Genomic DNA, 19,512 nt, shown 5'->3' on the forward strand with positions numbered 1-19,512 from the left:
GCAAAAACTAACAAAAAAAAAAAAAAAAAAAAACACAAGACCTAAGGCCCAACAAAAAAAGTGAAGGCCCAAGCCCACATGCGCACACCACTTTTCTCGCCGTCATTAGTGGATTTATCAAAATTTACTTTCAATAAAAAGATATTGAGTAAATTTATAGTCTTAGATTACAACTAATTTTGTAACTAAATTTTTTCGTATTTATTACTGGTCATCTAATTTTTAGCAATATGAAAAGAAAAAAAAAAAAAAACTTCAACCAAAAAAAATCGCAGGACCTAAGGGCCCAACAAAAAAAGTGAAGGCCCAAGCCCACACGCGCAAACAGCTTTCCTCGCTGTCAAGAAAACTATCTGAGTCCTTTATATAAATGGATTCCCAGTTTTATTCAAGCTAACAGAGAGCTACCCACCCAGCTTCTATCAATAGAAACTCAAACAAAACGAACAGTAACTTCAAATTCAGATCCCAATTCGAAACCCTAACCCTAACTCTCATTCCGACGATGGCGACTGTAGGAATCGAAGCTGTGGCGGCGCCGGCGGAGGAGACGTGCTCGGCGAAGGCTTCGAAGCAAGGCGAGGGGCTCAGGCAGTACTACCTCCAACACATTCACGAGCTTCAGCTCCAGGTTCGCCAAAAGACTCACAATCTCAACCGCCTCGAGGCCCAGCGGAATGAGCTCAATTCTCGAGGTATTTTGTTTTATTTGAATCGAGATTCGTTAACCCTAAGCTAAGTTTTACTCTTATGAATTGGTTTTTTGATTGGAATTCTGCTTGTAATTTCGATTGGTTGGAGTTAGGGTTAGGGTTATATTTTGGTAAAAATCTTGGACTATATGATAGTTTTCATAACAGTGAAAACGATATTAGGGTTTAATCTTCGAATAATATGTAGAAAAAAAGGTGGTGACTTTAAGAATGGATTATGAGTGCTTTTACATGTGGAGGATGAGACGTGGCATTGGCAGAGCTTTGACTTGAAAACGATATATGATATTAAATATTATTCCTGCAATTTTATTTTTGGTTGAAGTAACCATCCTAGGCTGAAAATTGAGATTTGGGACTGATTGTTGTGGATCTTGGGAGCTTTTCAGTGATTGTTTGGAAGTGTAAATTTTGGTTGATTGGAGGGAAAGACTATTGAGTTTCAGGAGAATCTGAATTCCGAAAATTCCTCCAACCCACTGCGTAGAAATTCATAAAACCATCCGCATATACTTTTAGTCACATGACTTGTGAAATAAGTTGTGTGACTTGTTTAAATAACACAAGTGGATAGTTTTATGAGTTGGGTTGGAGGAGATTCTTTCAAACAGGTTTGGAGGAAAACTTTGCCGGTAAAGGAAAGAAAAAAGGGTTGAATAAGCTTGGAAGATGTGACTTATAGTGTTTGGAAGGATGATAAATCAACTTCTAGTGATGGAGTTGACATTTTTTTATTGTTAAGTTACACATGCACCCACTTGGTTGTGGATGGAGATAACATGAACCTCAACCTGGGTGTTTATTGAAGTCTCTAGAAAGATACCTATGCTCTCCCAATTCATGAAGCATCATACGCTGCTTGAGTCACTTTGATTTCCCAATGTAATTTTTTTTCTTGGGATAATATTTCCCAATGTAATTATATTACTTGTAAATATATCACACCCTTTTTTTACATATAGTTGAAAATTTCCTATATCAGAAAGTTAAGTTCTTTATGGCGAGTCTGCAACTTCTATTCAATTATCAGGATGTCATTTAATCAATGTTTTGGCTCAAATGTCATGGCTTTTTTTTTTTTTTTTTTTTTCAAATATGTTCTATTGTTTCTAGTTTCTGTTTCTGTTTCTAGATATTTTTTACTTATTCTTAGCACGCTTCAGTAATCTTAATCTGTAGTTTGTATGTAACATCTTAGTTTATCTTGTGATTGGAAAGTGGTAGCTATGTGATGTTTGATGGGTAATTTAAATTTGCTGAAATGTTGTTTTTCTAATCCTGCAATTGACGTTCTATCAGATGCAATTTGTAGCTTGTCTGTTTTCTTGTGTCATGTCATGTACTCATGTAGTTTTGATATTTAATTCTAAAGCAACATCTTATTTAATTTTGAGTTCTTTTTAGCATGGAGTTTTCTTGCACATTTGTATTTCCTGACTACCTAGTTGAATATTCCTCTAATTGATGTATGAGGAATTTTAGCTTCTTGTAGTCTTGTTTTCTCTTTTTGGCATTGCATTTTCTTGTTTATTCTTCCTGACCTTCTTTCTGAATATACCTAAGAGATATATGTTTGAATTTATGCATGTTTAATTGGTTACAATATGTAGGAGTGAATTTATGAATATTTCAATTGGTGCCTATAATGTCTTATCTGAAATGTATTCCTTGTTGCATGGTAATAATGAATGTAATTCTTACAAGGTGCATATACTTGTGTGTATAAACTGCAGTCTCGTTTGGATATTTTAAAAATACATTCAAGAAGAATGAACCTGATGCGTGGGATTGATCTGAAGAAAATAGCCGAGAAGATGAATGGTGCATCTGGTGCAGAGCTCAAGGTATGTTTCACACTAGATGAATGGGCTTTTATGTCTGGCCATGGATGTTATTTACTTCTCCATTGACAGAGCCATGGTTGGTTGTGAGTAATTGGATTCGATTTTGGTGATTTTATTTTTTTATTTTTTTATTTTTAATTCATTGGTTGAACTTTAATGTAAGGAAGCATGGACACCAACACAAGACACAGTGACACAACAATTCTCAAATAATTAGGACGCAATATGGTGGGGACCGGGGACACTGTGTTTAAATAACTAATAAATACTAAAACGATTCAATTTTAAAAAGAAATAGAACAATACAACTAAATGATAATTTTTAACAATAAATTGACCATAAAGTACTAATAAATAATAGTTTATAACTATAACTAATTAACAATTATAAAAAGAATTATTAAAAGTCAAAATTTTACTGGATCATAATTTAAGAGTGATTAAAAGTCAAAACCAGACTATAATTTATTGGTAAGGAGTTATCTTTAACTACTTAATTAAAACTTTGATACCTTATAACATGTTTTTTTTATAATAAAAAAAGGGGTATAGTAAAACCCCATGTCTTGATAGATACGAGAGAGTACTCAATAGAACTCACTAGAAACCAAAAAAAAAAAAAAGGGTCAAATGCATTATTAAGAATTAAACAGGGGCTGGTGGGTGATGGAGTTTACACAAACAGTGAATTGGGTTTACTGAGGAGAAATCAACGATGGAGAAATGAGATGGGTTGCTGATCTGACACTAACAATGGTCGACAGGGTGCAATTGCGCTATTGGGTCACTGATCTAACATTGAGAAAGTTGAGGATGGCTGATGGTTTTTTTCTGGTCAGTCGTATTGTGACTGTATTGAGTTTGTGTCCTGATTTTAAAACAATTTTTTTGAATTATACTACACAGACATGCATGCAGCCTTCTGAGGTGTGTTCATGTCCAAAACGGACATGCGGCTATTTTTGCTGTGTTTGTACTTCCTAGCGTGAAACTGTTTGGATATGTCCCAAAACTTGTGTAATCAGTAGTTTGTGCTGGTGAAGTGCATTGGCACCTATAGTCAGACACTTTTTTCCTTTTCCTTCTCTATTTTTTCATAAGCCATCATCTACTGAGAATCTTAATGCCTAGCTCTTAAATATTTGAATTATCTTAACCAAATCTTGTGTTGATACTTGTAATGCTTGAGGGAGTCTATGCAGCAAAAATATGTGAACTTGAGTCAATTAGGTTAAACAACCTTGTTTTAAAACTTCAAATTTGGTGATGATCTCTAGTTCAAGTGCTTCCTTCCTTGTGAAGGTGAAATTTAGGTTCAAAGTTACCCAGGGTGCATGCAACTTGCCAATAAAAATTTCAACTATTTAAACAGATTCATCTCTGACTGAAAGTATTTGGCAAGCATGTCAAAATAGGCATCATTCTTGTACTCAGGGAAGGTTATCACCGCATTAACCACAGGTTGTTTGATCTTACATATCAGGAAAAGAAAAGAAAAATAAATAAATAAGAAGAAAAAACAGGTTGTTTGATGTAATGCTCCCAGGTTATAGCTGCTGCGGCTTTTGAACTTGTTTGATTTCATTTAATGTTTTCCCCCTTAAAGATTGCCAGTATTTTATTCAATTAGAACAATCTCAAGTCTCTTGGATAGATTTGGACGGAATGATAAGTATGGTCTTGTTAATTCCATGAAGAACTATTGCACTGGGCTATTAAAGTCTTCAGAAGTGAAGGATTGTGTGCGTTTTCTGTGCATAATCATATTGTCACACATTTTTTCCTTTTTATTTATTTATTTTTTTTAAAATTTTTTTCTTTCTGCAGGCTGTGTGCACAGAAGCTGGGATGTTTGCTCTGAGGGAGAGGAGGGTTCACGTAACACAAGAAGATTTTGAGATGGCAGTGGCAAAGGTAATGAAGAAGGAGACCGAGAAAAACATGTCATTGCGGAAGCTATGGAAGTAGTGTGTTCCTAAATGTTAATGTTCTGTTTCGCTCCACCCTTTGAGCCATTGACCTGTGGCTTTGTTCTTCACACAGCCAACAGTTCTGTTCTTTGTATGGATATAAAAAACAGGGCGAGGGTGCTTACACTTTGTTGAAGTTTTTAAAGTACTACTGGCATCTTTGTTTATTTTGTTAAATATTCTTTTGTGATACATTTTTATGTAATATGTGTTTTACTTCAAGTATCTGACAACAATGTCCCTTGACAATGACTGTCAATCTTTTATCAATCTATTGGTTAGACGACCAGAATGATGATTAAAAATCTGTGCTTGGTGGACAAACACATGTGGCTAGTCTTCTGCGCATGTGTAGGTGTAGCATGTGACATAGCACTCAGGGATCAGACAATCATAACATGTGCTAGTTGTGCTCGGTTTTGGGCTTCTATTCTCCTCCAAAAGAAAAAAAGTTATGGAATTCTATCAGGTTTCATAATGCATTGGATCTTACAATTTGATTAAAATTTGATTCCTCCAAGCATTGGTTTAGTAGTTCTCGAGGTTTTAGGAGATCCATAAGATGTTGGGTTTTAGAGATTATTTCTCGGAATTATTAAGCGTGGGGAATGGAGTGAAATATAGTAGGGGAATAGTGAGATATTCAAAGAAGTTTGGATATTTAAAAAAAAATAAAAACCAATAAAGATGAAAGAGATGACCTTATTAGAGGTTAGGATCTCAGTTTAAGTGGAGGTGCGGGGGTGCATTCTAGTGTTAGCTTGGTTACCTTGGTAGGGTTGTAAATGAACGAATTAGAGTAAAATTTTTTTTTTTTTTAGCTAACTATTCAAGTTGAATTCTAAGATTAGGCTCAACAATAAAATGAGTTAAATTTAAAAATAATAATGTGTTCATAAACAAAGAACACGAACATAAGACTTGATTTAACAATTTATATATTTATTACTTGTGTAAATGTATACTCACATAGACTTGAAATTGTATTGAATAATTTTGTAAATAGATTTATATGATATCAAATTATTATTTATACATCTCAAAAAAAAAAAAATATATATATATATATTTATAGTTTTTTTTTTAAAATATTATACATCTCAAAAAAAAAAAAATATATATATATATATTTATAGTTTTTTTTTTAAAATTATATCATAAATAATTCATTTATAGTAAAAATTCATAAATTTGTGAAGGGTAAAAAATTTTGGACATGGTTTTGCCAGATGAAAGAAAAGAATAAGTTAATTAAATAGCTTGTCAATAAGCTTGAGTTTAATCGACAAGAAAATGAACTAAGCTTGAATATGTAATCTTTTTTGATAATCTTTTTTGATAATGAGTTAGAGTTGGGATTATATTAAAATAAAATGAAAAGGACTGAAGTTTCAACACTTGACTCAATTGTCTTGTTTACCGGGCTCTACCTAAATTTGTGTGGAGGTATGCTCTAGTGTTAGCTTGGTCCTCTCATCAATGTGCCAAGGCAAACTCTGAGTTCATAAATCTGGCTGCCATTGTTGACCAATGGGGTTTTCATTACTTTCATATTTATCTTTAAATATGGTTCTTTATTTCCTCATAGGTTACAACTTCCATAAGGTTTCTACTTTAATAAATTTTATTTTAGGGAAAAGGCAAAAAGGATTTTATTGACAATCTTCGTATTTGGTTCTGTACTGTGATTTGTGAACCACCCCTGTTGGGAAGAAAGTGCTAGAAAAGAAAAGAAGGAAAAAGAAAGAACGATTGCATTCCATTTGAAAATAAGTATATTTTAAGGAGAGAATGTGAATGGTAAGAAACCTCCTCCAACTATTCAGCCAAAAAAAAAAAAAAAAATCCTCCAACTCTCCATCCACGCTCGGCATTAAACACGCTTATTACACGCTTACCCTTAAATTAAAATGACAAAATTGCCCTTGAAATCCCCGCCATTAACAAATTTTTTTGTTTTTTCACCTTTTTGTAAAATCAAAATTCTCTCTCTCAACTCCAAACGGACCAAACCTACCTCTGCAGCCACTGCCTAGCATCGCCGCCAGAGCTACGCTGCCAAAAATCACCAGTTCCGACAGGACCGGCCGTTGTCTCGTCGGAAAATACCCCAAAATGGTCTCTCATTCTGGTTGCTTCCAACCCCCAACGCCGGAAGCTTTTTCGCCTCTTCCAACACCTTGCGTCGCAAGAAGGTTTTCTTCTCTCTCCTTTTCTGCGTTTTTTCACATCTTTGGATTTGGCACCATAATCTGAACTTACAAGGGTCTTATTTTTATAACCAAATCTCACCTGAAAGATAAACGTTTTTGGCTTTGCAGGTCTTTAATGGGGAGTGAGATTTGGGTGTTTTTGTTTAGGGAAGAGACGGGTTTGATGGGGTTGGGGTTTGGGGTTTATTGTTTTAGTTTGTATCCCTATTTTATTATTAATATCTATAAACTTACATGGGATTGGGCTGCCTAGATTAATATTGATGGTTCCTTTGCAGGTAATGTGTGATGCTACTGGATTCAGACTTCATACTGAAGTAAGATCATATATTGCTATCAGTGTACTTTGTTACTTGCATATTAGCAATAAATAAAGAGTACATTTTGTTAGACGCCTTTTGATTATATCAACATTAGTTTTTGGTTTGCGCCATGTGGCGCATGTAAATGCTTCTCTTTTGTGAATGCTAGTTTTTTTTCCCCCCCAAAAAAAAAGTTTGATATTGCTCCAAACTCCAGAGGGCTTACCTAGCTGTATAGTGTACTACTACTAGCCCATTGTGTCTTTCACAAACTATATGAGCTTAAAATTTTGATATTGCAATGAGCTCACATAGTCAATGCTCTTCCAACACAACAACATTGGGTTATTCCGCTTTATTTCCTGCCAATTCCTTTCAAAGCCACACTTTTTCTCAAGCATCTCTAGCAGCCCCAGGCTGAGCAAGACATCATGCATTCAATACCTGAAGAACTGCGAATCCATGACCCATCTCAAACAAATCCAGACCCAGATCTTCCGGGTCGGGCTCCACTAAAACCATGACACCCTCAACAAACTCATGGTCTTCTGCACAGACCCATCTCTTGGGAACTTGCACTACGCTGAGAAAATCTTCAATTATATCCAAATCCCGAGCTTGTTCATATACAACATGTTGATCAAAGCATTTGCAAAGAAGGGTAGCTTTAGAAAAGCCATTTGGGTCTTTGGCCAATTGAGAAAACATGGTCTTTGGCCCGACAATTTTACGTACCCATACATATTCAAAGCGATTGGGTGTTTAGGTGAGTCTTGGGAGGGTGCTAAGGTTCATGGGTTTGTGGTGAAGACTGGGCTCGAGTTTGATACCTACATTTGTAACTCGCTTATGGACATGTATGGTGAACTGGGCAAGGTTGAGAATTTCAAGAAGCTGTTCAATGAAAAGCCTGAGAGAGATAGGGTGTCTTGGAATGTTATGATTTCGGGCTATGTGAGGCGAAGGAGGTTTGAGGATGCTGTGAATGTTTTTTGGCAAATGTGAAGGGAGAGCAATGAGAAGCCTGATGAAGCCACAGTTGTAAGCACTCTGTCAGCTTGTACAGCATTGAAAAATTTGGAGCTTGGAAAGGAAATTCACGGTCATGTTGCAAATGAGCTTGGATTTACTACTGTCATTGGGAATGCTTTGTTAGACATGTATGCTAAATGTGGCTGTTTAAGTGTAGCCCGACAAATTTTTGATGAGATGCATACAAAGAATGTGATTTGTTGGACCAGTGTGGTGTCTGGGTATGTGAACTGTGGTGAGCTGGATGAAGCTAGAGTGTTGTTTGAGAAGAGTCCCACTCGGGATATAGTTCTTTGGACAGCTATGATTAATGGGTATGTGCAGTTTAACCGTTTTGATGAGGCAGTGGCTCTATTTCGAGAGATGCAAATTAGAATGGTTAAACCAGATAAGTTCACTGTGGTTGCTCTCCTCACAGGTTGTGCTCTGTTGGGAGCTCTAGAGCGAGGAAAATGGATTCATGGATACATAGATGAGAATAAAATTTCAGTGGATACAGTTGTCGGCACTTCTCTTATAGAAATGTATGCAAAATGTGGGTGTGTGGAGAAGTCTTTGGACATTTTCTATGAGTTAAAGGAAAAAGATACAGCCTCTTGGACTTCAATCATTTGTGCGCTTGCCATGAAAGGTAAGACAAGCAAAGCACTTGAGTTGTTTTTAGAGATGAAACAAGCTGGGGCCACACCTGATGATATCACCTTTATTGGTGTTTTAAGTGCTTGTGGTCATGGAGGATTGGTTAAGGAAGGCCGCCAGTTCTTTAATTCTATGACAAAGCAGTATGAGATTGAGCCGAAACTAGAACACTATGGGTGTCTGATTGACCTTCTTGGTCGAGCTGGAAAGTTGGACGAGGCAGAGAAATTGATAGAAGAAGTCCCTAAAGAAAATAATGAGATCGTAGTTCCACTTTATGGTTCTTTGCTTAGTGCTTGCAGAATCCATGGCAATGTTGAGATGGGTGAACGGGTGGCTGAGCGGCTGGTGAAAATTGAGTCAAGTGATTCCAGTATTCATACACTCCTTGCCAATATTTATGCCTCTGCCGACAGATGGGAAGATGTAACAAAAGTGAGAAGGAAAATGAAAGATCTTGGAGTCAAAAAGGTGCCCGGATGTAGTTCAATTGAGGTTAATGGGATTGTCCATGAGTTTGTTGTTGGAGATCCATCTCATTCAGAAATGAGAGAAATATATTCCATGTTAGAATGGCAAGACCTTTGTTGGATTCAGAAGAGAGTGAGATTGAAAGAGAAATCCTGGTTCCAGTTTGTTGGTGAGGAGCAAAGCTACATTTTCAGAATTTTGCAAGCCACAGTGGAACTATGAGAAAAAAGTTTATGACAATTTGCTGTTTGCTCAACAATAAACATTATTTATTGTTCAGCCACCAGAGAAGAGTGGGTCCAAGATTTCTCAGGTTAGAGAGGTTTCAAGTGATCATCAAAGACCCATAGCTCTAGAAGAAACGAGTAAACATGCTTGAATTATCTTGGTGATTGGGTTTCTCAAATGAAAATGGGAAATTCTAAAGGAGTGGTCTGTCAACAAGAGTTGCTCTCTGCAATGACAGTTATGTGCTTCATTTAATCTTGCCAAGAAAAGTTGATCCATTGGTCGACCTTATGAAAGTTGAAAAGGTTCCCGATTCCACATATGACATGATTGGTGGTCTTGACTAGCAAATTAAAGAGATAAAGGAGTTTTGTCTTGTGTACCCTTTTACTTTCTGCATTCTAACCCCAATTCTTATTGTGTCTCCTTACTACTTGCTTGATTACGGAGGCATATTAGGTGGTTGATTGATATAACGGTTTATTCATGATTTGTAATTATCTTTCCAGGTCATTGAGCTTCCAATCACTCATCCCGAGTTATTTGAGTCTTGGAATAGCTCAACCGAAGGTAACGCGATGTTGCCACATAAACTTGTAGGTTTATTTCTTTACTTAATAGACATTGGTGCTTATGGTTTTCACCAACTCTCTCTTTCTACACGATAGGGTGTCCTGCTATATGGGCCACCTGGTACAGGCAAAAGGCTGTTGGCTAGGGCTGTGGCTTATCATACTGATTGTACTTTCATCAGGGCTTCTGGTTCAGAATTAGTTCAGAACTATATTGGAGAAGGTTCTAGAATGGTTAGGGAACTTTTTGTCATGGTCAGGTTTGTTTTTATCTTTTTAATAAGCCACATGCTCGATTTCTTCATAGCTGATTGGGCTTTGCTTTGTTTATATAAAAATGGATTAGGAAAATGATTTTTTTTCCGTGTGTTAATGCTCGGCTGTGTAGTATTGAAGTCCTTTCATGCCATGAAATTTAAATGTTGTGTGTGCGCGCGCGTGTGTGTGCACGCGTGCATGTGGCTTAGATGTCACATCTGAATATACAAAGGAACCACTTTGCAATATTATCAGATTTGTGATGTGGTACAAGATATATTCATCTGTTTCTGATATGTTTCAGTTGTAGAGTTACCTGTGATCATTCAGTAGTCTGAATACAAAAAAGAAGAAGAGAGATTGTGATGCATTAATGTTTCTGGTTTTACAATTCTATTAAACTAAGCATTTTGTATTTCAACCTCTCTATTTTTCTTTGGCAGGGAACATACTCCATCAATCATATTTATGGATGAAATACACAGTATTGGATCTGCTTGAATGGAACCTGGCAGTGGCCATGGTGACAATGAAGTGCAGCGGACTATGCTGCAGCTTCTCAACCTAACATTGTGCTTCCTAGCGTGAAACTGTTTGGATATGTCCCAAAACTCGTGTAATCAGTAGTTTGTGCTGGTGAAGTGCATCGGCACGTATTGCCAGACACTTTTTTTTTTTTCTTTTTCATTTCCTTCTTTATTTTTTCATAAGCCATCATCTAATGAGAATCTTAATACTTAGTTCTTAAATATTTGAATCATCTTAACCAAATCTTGTGTTGATACTCGTAATGCTTGAGGGAGTTTATGCAGCAAAATATGTGAACTTTGAGTCAATTAAGGTTAAACAACCTTGGTTAAAAATTCCAAATTTGGTGATGACCTCTAGTTCAAGTGTTTCCTCGTGAAGGTTAAGTTTTAGTTTCAAAGTTAAACCCAGGGAGCATGTAACATGCCAATAAAAATTTAAAATTTTCAACTATTTTAACAAATTCATCTCTTATGGAAAGTATTTGGCAAGCAATGTCAAAATAGGCTTCATTCTTGTACACAGGGATGGTTATTACATGTAGGGAAAAGAAAAGAAAATTTTAAAAAGAAGAAGAAAAAATCAGGTTGTTTGTTGTAATGCTCCCAGGTTATAGCTGCAGCAGCTGCTGTTGACTATCTAAGGCTGCTATGCTGCCTTTGTTTTGAACTTATTTAGGCTTTTCCCCCTTAAAGATTTGCCAGTATTTTATTCAGTGAGACCAATCTCAACTCTCTTAGATAGATTTGGACAGAATGATAAGTATAGTCTTGTTAATTCCATAACGAGCTATTACACTGGGCTAGGCAAGTCTTCGGAAGTGAGGGATTGTGTGTCTGTCCATAATCATATTTTTCACACATTTTTCTTTTTTGTTCTGCAGGCTGTGCACAAAAGCTGGGATGTTTGCTCTGAGGGAGAGGAGGGTTCATGTAACACAAGAAGATTTTGAGATGGTAGTGGCAAAGGTAATGAAGAAGGAGACCGAGAAAAACGTGTCATTGCGGAAGCTATGGTAGTAGTGTTCCTATATGTTGATGTTTTGTTTCGCTCCACCACCCTTCGAACCATTGACCTATGGCTTTGTCCTTCACCCACAGCCAACAGTTCTGTTCTTCTTTGTTTGGATATAAAAAACAGGGCGAGGGTGCCCTACACTTTGTTGAAGTTTTTAAAGTACCACTGGCATTTTTGTTTATTTTAATTTGTTAAATATTCTTTTGTGATACATTTTTATGTAATATCGGTCGTGTTTTACTTACTAGTATCTGACAAGAATGTCCCTTGACAATTACTGTTAATCTTTTATCAATCTATTGGTTAGACGACCAGAACGATCATAATTTCCAGCAAAAGTCTGCTTGGAGAACGACCAGATGTGGCTTAGTCTTCTGGGCATGTGCAGCATGGGACATAGCACTCAGGGATCAGACAATCATAACATGTAGTGCTAGTTTTTTTTTTCTTTGTTGAGAAAGACATGTAGTGCTAGTTGTGATCAGTTTTGGACTAATATTCTCCTCCAAAAGAAAAAGGTTTTGGAATTCTACCCGGTTTCATAATGCATTGATCCTACGATTTGATTACTCCAAGCATTGGTTTAGTAGTTCTCAAGGTTTTATGAGATCTATGAGGTATTTGGGTTTTAGGGATTCTTTCTTGAAATTATTTGTTGTGTGGAATGGTGTTAAGTACACCGGAGGGATAGTTAAATATTCATAGAGTTTTTTGGATACTTTTTTTAAAAAAAAAAAAAAACCCCAATAATGATGAAAGAGCTGTCCCAGTGACAACCTTATTAGAGATTAGGACCTTGGTTTGTGTGGAGGTGCATTCTAGTGTTACCTTATTTCCCTCATAATGTGCTAAGGATTGAGATCTAGAGTTGACCCAAATGACGACCTTACATGTTACCTTAGCAGGGTTGTAAATGAACTAATTAGAGAAAAAATCGTTTATGTTTGTTTAGCAAACCATTTAGGTTGGAGTCTAAGTTTAGGCTCGGCAATAAAATGTGTCAAATTCAAACATAATAATATATTCGTAAACAAACTTACGAACATAAGGCTTGATTTAACAATTTATATGAATACTTGTGGATACGTATACTTACATAAACTTGAAATTGTATTGTATAATTTTGTAAATAGATTTTTATGATATCAAATTATTATATATAGTTTTTTTGATAATATCATAAACAATTCATTTGTAGTAAAAATTCATTAATTTGTTAAAGAGTAAAAAATTTTAGACATGGATTTACTTTATATGAGAAAAGAATAAGTTAATTAAGTAACTTGTTAATAAACTTGAGTTTAATTGATAAGAAAATAAATTAAGTTTGAACATATAGTATTGTTTGGTAATGAGTTAGAGCTCTGTTTATGTTCAAAATAAAATTAAGAGAACAAGTTTAAACTTTTAATACTCGACTTGATTGGCTTGTTTATTGTCCTTTACTTAGATCTGTGTGGACGTTTGCTCTAGTGTTAGCTTGGTCCCCTCATCAATCTGCCAAGGTAAAGTCCGAGTTCATAAGTCTGGCTGCTATTATTGACCGATGGGGTTTTCATTGATTTCATATATGACTTTAAATATGGTTCATCATTTCCACATAGTTTACAACTTCCATAAGGTTTCTACTTTAATAAAATTTTTTTAAGGAAAAGCCAAAAAGGGTATTGTTAATAATTCTCGTATTCGGTTATATATTGTGATTTGTGAATTATCCTATAGATAAATGGAAGAAATTAGTGTATAAGTAAGTTAAAAAATGAATAAGTTGGCATTTCATTATTTCAATTGTATAATTAGAATTATGACTATTTATTTATTTGTATATAATTTGATTTGATTTGATTTTTAATATATATACATACATATACATACATATTACATACATAAACATACATATATATATTTTAAATGGATTTTGCTAATGTGTGCCCTTATGGCACACAAGAATTTTCATTTTTGAAATTTTTTTTCTTGAGAATTGAAAAAATATTGACAGTTTTTTTAATTTTAAAAAAAATATTTTTAAAAATAGATAGCTTAATCGAACCCATTTTAAATTAGTGTCTTTTAACCCTTAAATCAGTCCTTCACAAAAACATAAGGTTGACTATTGTGCAACTTTCGTAAAGTTGTTTCTACTTTAGAAACTTTTCTTTTTAGGGAAAAGTAAAAAAAAAAAGAAAAAGAAAAGTGTATGTATATATATAAGTTTAAAAAAAAAAATGAATGAGTTGCATTTCATTTGAAAATAAGTATATTAGTAAGTTAAAAAATAATGAATAAGTTGGCATTTCATTGTTTTAATTGTATAATTGGAATTATGACTATTTATTTATTTGTATGTAATTTGATTTGATTTTTAATTTACATATAAATATATAATAAATGTTGAATATTTCTTAAATTAGTGTCTTTTAATCCTTAGGCCAGTCATTCACAAAAACATAAGGTTGACTATTGTGCAACTTTGGTAAAATTGTTTCTACTTAGAAAAAAAAAATCTTTAGGGAAAAGTAAAAAAGAAAAAAGAAAAAAAAGTGTATATATATTAGTTAAAAAAATATGAATGAGTTGCATTTCATTATAAAATAAGCATATTAGTAAGTTAAAAAAAATGAATAAGTTGGCATTTCATTTTTTTAATTGTATAATTGGAATTATGACTATTTATTTATTTGTGTATAATTTAATTTGATTTTTAATATATATATATATATAAAATAAAATGTTGAATATTTTTTAAAAATAATTTAATTTGATTTTTATTTTATATATATATATATATATATAAAATAAAATGTTGAATATTTTTTAAAATAGTGTCTTTTAACCCTTATGTCAGTTGTTTACAAAATATGACTATTGGGCAACTTTGGTAAAGTTGTTTCTAATTTAAAAAATTTTCTTTTTAGGAAAAAGTCAAAAAAGAAAAAGAGTGTGCCGTGTGTGTATATATATAAGTTTAAAAAAATATGAATGAGTGTCATTTCATTGGAAATAAGTATATTAGCAAGTTTAAAAAAATGAATAAGTTGGCATTTCGTTATTTTAATTGTATAACTGAAATTATATGACTATTTATTTATTTGTGTGTAATTTGATTTAATTATATATATAATAAAATAAATAAAATATTGAAAACTTCTTAAATTTGTGTCTTTTAACCCTTAAGTCAATCGTTCACAAAATCATAAGGTTGACTATTGTGTAACTTTGGTAAAGTTGTTTCTACTTTAGAAAATTTTCGGTCAAAAAAATAAAAAAATAAAGGAAAAAGCCCATAATGTTTCTGACGGGCTCTATAATTAATGCGGCATGTTTCCAACGTATAACATTTATAAAGGAGGAGTTCTATGATTATAAATTATTTCACAATTTTTTTACTATAATTATAACATAGCAGAAGAATGTAAGTGATTAACTATTATTTATACATGAACTTACTTTTTTTTTTTTACCAGTAACACTATGCCATATCACAATTGTAGCAAAAAATTGTAAAAAATTACGTGCTCCTATACTTTTCCTTTATAAAGCGTGGAGATTGGATAATATGAATATCAGATCATGGGTTTGCTGCAACGTAAAAAGGCCACTATCGTAAAAGTATTTATAGAGGATATGATAACTTGGAGGGATAAATTGTCAGCATTAAGCAAGCACCAAATTTGCAGTCTTCCTCACCAAATTTTGAGGTGGCATGGTCTAGAAGTTTCAGAAATGTTCCAATTCCTTTCTTTCACAGTTTCGTAGGGAAGGATATATATGTGTATATATATATATATATATATATATAGAGCTTTGATATTTGTTACAATTGCAAGGGAGAAAATGGGTAAATGCCCTTTTCGCGCAAATTATGTAGCGTTTTGCTCCCTTTTTCAAATTAATTAAGAAAATGTTTATCTTTTGAAACTCGATTTGAGATAAATCGAGTTAGGCCCTATAGAGACGTTTTTAAGAAGCTTATAATGACGTTTTAAGGACCTATAGTAGGATTTTGTAACTCGACTTCCATAAAGTTGAGTTATAGGTAAAAAAAAAAAATTGCCTATAACTTGACTTCATGGAAGTCGAGTTACAAAATGCCACTATAGGTTCTTAAAACGTCACTTGTTGGATGATTTTGTTCACTTGTGTTTGGCCAAGTCTTATTTTTGTTTGGGTTATTTTTGCCGTTATCTAATTTTTATTGTTGATTAAGGGGTTAGAAAGATTATATTTGGGGACCCAAAATTATTTTTAAGGGTAATGTTATGTTCACAAAATTTTCACAACAAAACTTATATAATAAGACGTTATTGGTAAGTAAAAAAGGTGATGTCAGTATTGGGTCCATATTATAATTAATAATGGTTTACTATTTAGGTTTTGTTGTGAAATTATTGTAAAAATGTTACAAATGTAACGTTACTCTTATATTTGTTGAACCCAAAATTTTTTGATTCTCAAATCAGGTTGTTCAATACAATTTTATTTTTGCAAGTGGGAGTCCATAGACTCCATACTCGGTGAGGTGCATTAAGGCATGAACTTTACCAAAAAACCATATCTGTATACCGAAACAATTATATTTTTGTGAGCAACAACAATACACCATCCATCAAATGAGTATTATTGCATGTATGAGGATAAATCATATTATATTGCGATCCCATCAAAGTCATAAACTAACACAATGGAATACACCACCATCTTCAAAAAGGAAAAAGAAAAAGGAATACACCATCCGTCAAATAAGCATTATTACTTGTATGAGGATGAACCATATTATACTGTGATCCCATTACAGTCGTAAACTAACACAATGGAACTCAGACTATTACGCTTAGCCTTCCCAAGTAATGAATTCTCAGTTTAGGTAAGATAGTTGCAACTCATTCGTAACCCCACACAGTTTTTGGCCTTTTGCTTCTAATGTTAGGTAAGTAGAACCTTGAGGACAAGTTTGTTAGGCAGAAATGGCCCACTACCACTATTTAGAAAAAAATTAACAATTTATCACTATTTTAAAAATATGTAAAAATTTACCACTTTTTTTAAACTCAAATTTCAAAAACTCGAGTTCATGAACACTCATGGAACTCGAGTACCATGTGAAACTCATGAAACTTGAGTACCATGGAAAACTCGATTTCACTAAACTCAAGTACCTAAAAAATGGTAAATCCTTATATATTTTCGAAATAACGGTAGATTGCAACATAATTTACAAAAATGTGCTATTTAGCTATTTTCGTCCAAGTTTGTTTGTCCACGTGGGAAAATTGGAATAATGATTAGGTCAATAGTCAATATCATTGATAGGCAACCACCACCCGATTTTATGAATTTTGAAAGTTTTTAAATCATTCAACCACATAGTCAACTATATAGGTTGGGTGTTGCTATGCGGTTATTAATTCCTATATTAATGTTGTTCTGACAAGGAAGCACATGGACCATGCCCTCTCCATTTGATGAGCTAATTGAAATGAATTTTTTTTTTTTTTTTGGTTTAGTTAATAGATTTGCCTAAGTATACAAGTTGAGATGTATCTGTGTGTGGACTTTGTCCCACATCGCCTACTTTGCTTGGTGTGCGTGAGTATATCAATAGTTCCGCGATTTTAACTGCTGTTAGCAATTTTGGAGTTGGCATGTTGTTGTACACCTTTGTCATTACCAAAAAAAACAATAATAAAAAAAAAATCACCAAATCAATGTACACCTTTGTCATTACCAAAAAAAGAAAAAAAAAAAAATCATATTTGTCACGTTTGAGATTATTTTCATTTTGGTTATTTACCTTTCAAAATTTTTATTTTGACCCTTTATGTTTGATTTATTTTCATGTTAGCTTGTTTCAAAATTTTCATTTTGGTGCTTAATGTTTGATTCAATTTTCTGTTAGGTACATTTATGAAAATTATGGTGTGCTTTAGTGTTAGAAGCCTTTTTTTTTTTTTTTTTTTTTTTTTTTTTTTTTTTTTTTTTTTTTTTTTTTTTTTTTTTTTTTTTTTTTTTTTTTTTTTTTATTTTTTTCTCTCCTTTATAATTGTGTGTCAGTGTGTGTTTGTCTCTCTCTCTCTCAAAAAAAAAGAAAAAAAAAAAAAAAAATTCTCCAAACAGTTTTTGGGTGCCTAGTAGCACAAAAGGTTTATTTTTGTAAATAACTAATCCTATTTTTGTGCTGAATTGATTAAAATTTTATGTAATTTTTTTTTTTCACAAATACTATCAAAACTATCTATCTATTTGTTATCTATTATAAAAGTTCGAATCCTTACAATTTTTTTTTTTGAGAGACAAATCCTTACAATTGGTAGATACACAAAATGGTGACATGTGTCCCTTTTGGTAATACACAAAATAATTACATATATAATCTTTTATAATAAATATCTACTCTAAATTCCACATGTAGGGGCATAGTTTACAGCCCAAGCCCAATATAATAAATTTGTAGAGAGTGGGCCAAAGAACTAGGTCCTAGAGAATTTAACAACGGCTAGGATGATTTTGAAAGACAATCATGCAAGAGCAAAATGCATAAGATTGAGTGAATGTATTGTTCGAGGAGGCAAATCTTTGTATAGATTAATGAAACTGATTACAAGTGCAGCTCTAATTGCTACTGTGTTCTTTCTCTATTTTTCCGATGCCCCTCCCATGGATGGTCTCTCACATTATATAGCTCTCTTTGGACTACCTTGATCCTACACTTGTTGATCATTTAAGCTCTCACTTGAGTACCTGTCCCATTAGACACTCTCTCTGACCCTCTGTGAGTCGTGGTGATCAAGGAAACACTGTTTAGGAGTCTCTTCTACATAAATGCGGCCAGAAAAGTAGCTGTAGTGTATTTAATGCGGTGGTGACAACTTTTCTTCAAATATTTCTAAAATTCCATCACTCTTTATATGTGTATGATGCCCATCCTTATTGCTGGAGCTTCCTAAAAGATCACCTTGATCGTTGGAATACAGATTTGGGCCGTGTTCGTCATATCCGATGAGGAGTTCCTCCTCGGACCATCCTCCATTCGTTCCTTACTTGTGAAACTTTAAAATTGGAGTTTCCCATAATTATTTGTCCCTTCTTAGACCAACCTATGTCCTCGGATCAAGCCCAATGCCCAATATGTGACTCTGGGCCTTTATCCATACACCACAATTTATAATAAACTAGTTATAGGCCCGTGCGTTGCATGGTTTTATGAAGAAGCTATTAAATAAATGTATAAATAATTATATATTTTAATAGATTCAATAAAGATAAGAGAAAAAAAATTATCAAGTGTAAATAATTATCTCACTAAAATAAGGGGTAAGATTTCTTCCTAAAACTAAATTAAATTGATAATTCCAAATAGAATTTTAAATTGATAATTATTTAAAAAAAAATAAAAACTTACTAAACAATTGATAAATCTAAAATTAATATAATCTTGATAATATTACAAATTAAAATTAAAGTTGGTAATTCAAGAATACACATGTAGAACATCTTGATAATTTGATGTAACATAAAAATCAAATAAGAAAATTATTAAAATTAATCTATTAATTCTAACTGTGGGGCCCGTGGGCCCGATAGCCTCAGCCCATCGGGTATTAGGCCTAAGGCCAACGCCGAGGAGGACTAACCAGCCAAGGCTAAGTTAGACAAAGCCTCTTTTGTGACCACGCTGAGGACCTGTTTGTCCTCGGCATTCTAAGGATAATCTTTGGGAGGGGACAA

At 33.5% G+C, this 19,512-nt stretch overlaps 2 protein-coding genes and 1 long non-coding RNA gene across 3 annotated transcripts in view; all 3 read left to right on the plus strand.

Annotated features, from left to right (window-relative positions):
• The window catches only part of LOC111987825 (26S proteasome regulatory subunit 8 homolog A), a 6,759-nt gene extending 1,925 nt beyond the window's left edge, over window positions 1-4,834 (plus strand). Inside the window, exons 6-7 of the mRNA XM_065779784.1 lie at window positions 2,447-2,557; window positions 4,385-4,834. Of these exons, the coding sequence (XP_065635856.1) occupies window positions 2,447-2,557; window positions 4,385-4,525 (252 nt within the window). The 3' untranslated portion in view covers window positions 4,526-4,834. The remainder of the gene's footprint in view (window positions 1-2,446; window positions 2,558-4,384) is intronic.
• A 1,494-nt stretch (window positions 4,835-6,328) lies between these two features.
• Window positions 6,329-12,071, plus strand: LOC111987824 (uncharacterized). The gene is made up of 3 exons (XR_002880352.2): window positions 6,329-6,722; window positions 7,019-7,057; window positions 11,654-12,071. It is a non-coding gene; the product is annotated as an uncharacterized LOC111987824 (long non-coding RNA).
• LOC111987823 (pentatricopeptide repeat-containing protein At1g31430) lies at window positions 7,089-11,013 on the plus strand. Its single transcript, XM_065779785.1, is given in 4 exon segments — window positions 7,089-9,779; window positions 9,922-9,982; window positions 10,081-10,244; window positions 10,686-11,013. A coding segment is annotated over 1 exon segment (2,046 nt). The 5' UTR covers window positions 7,089-7,360; the 3' UTR covers window positions 9,407-9,779; window positions 9,922-9,982; window positions 10,081-10,244; window positions 10,686-11,013.
• Window positions 12,072-19,512: the final 7,441 nt, after the last annotated feature.

This window comes from Quercus suber, unplaced genomic scaffold, assembly GCF_002906115.3.
Source record: "Quercus suber isolate HL8 unplaced genomic scaffold, Cork oak 2.0 scaffold_217, whole genome shotgun sequence".
NCBI lineage: Eukaryota > Viridiplantae > Streptophyta > Magnoliopsida > Fagales > Fagaceae > Quercus > Quercus suber.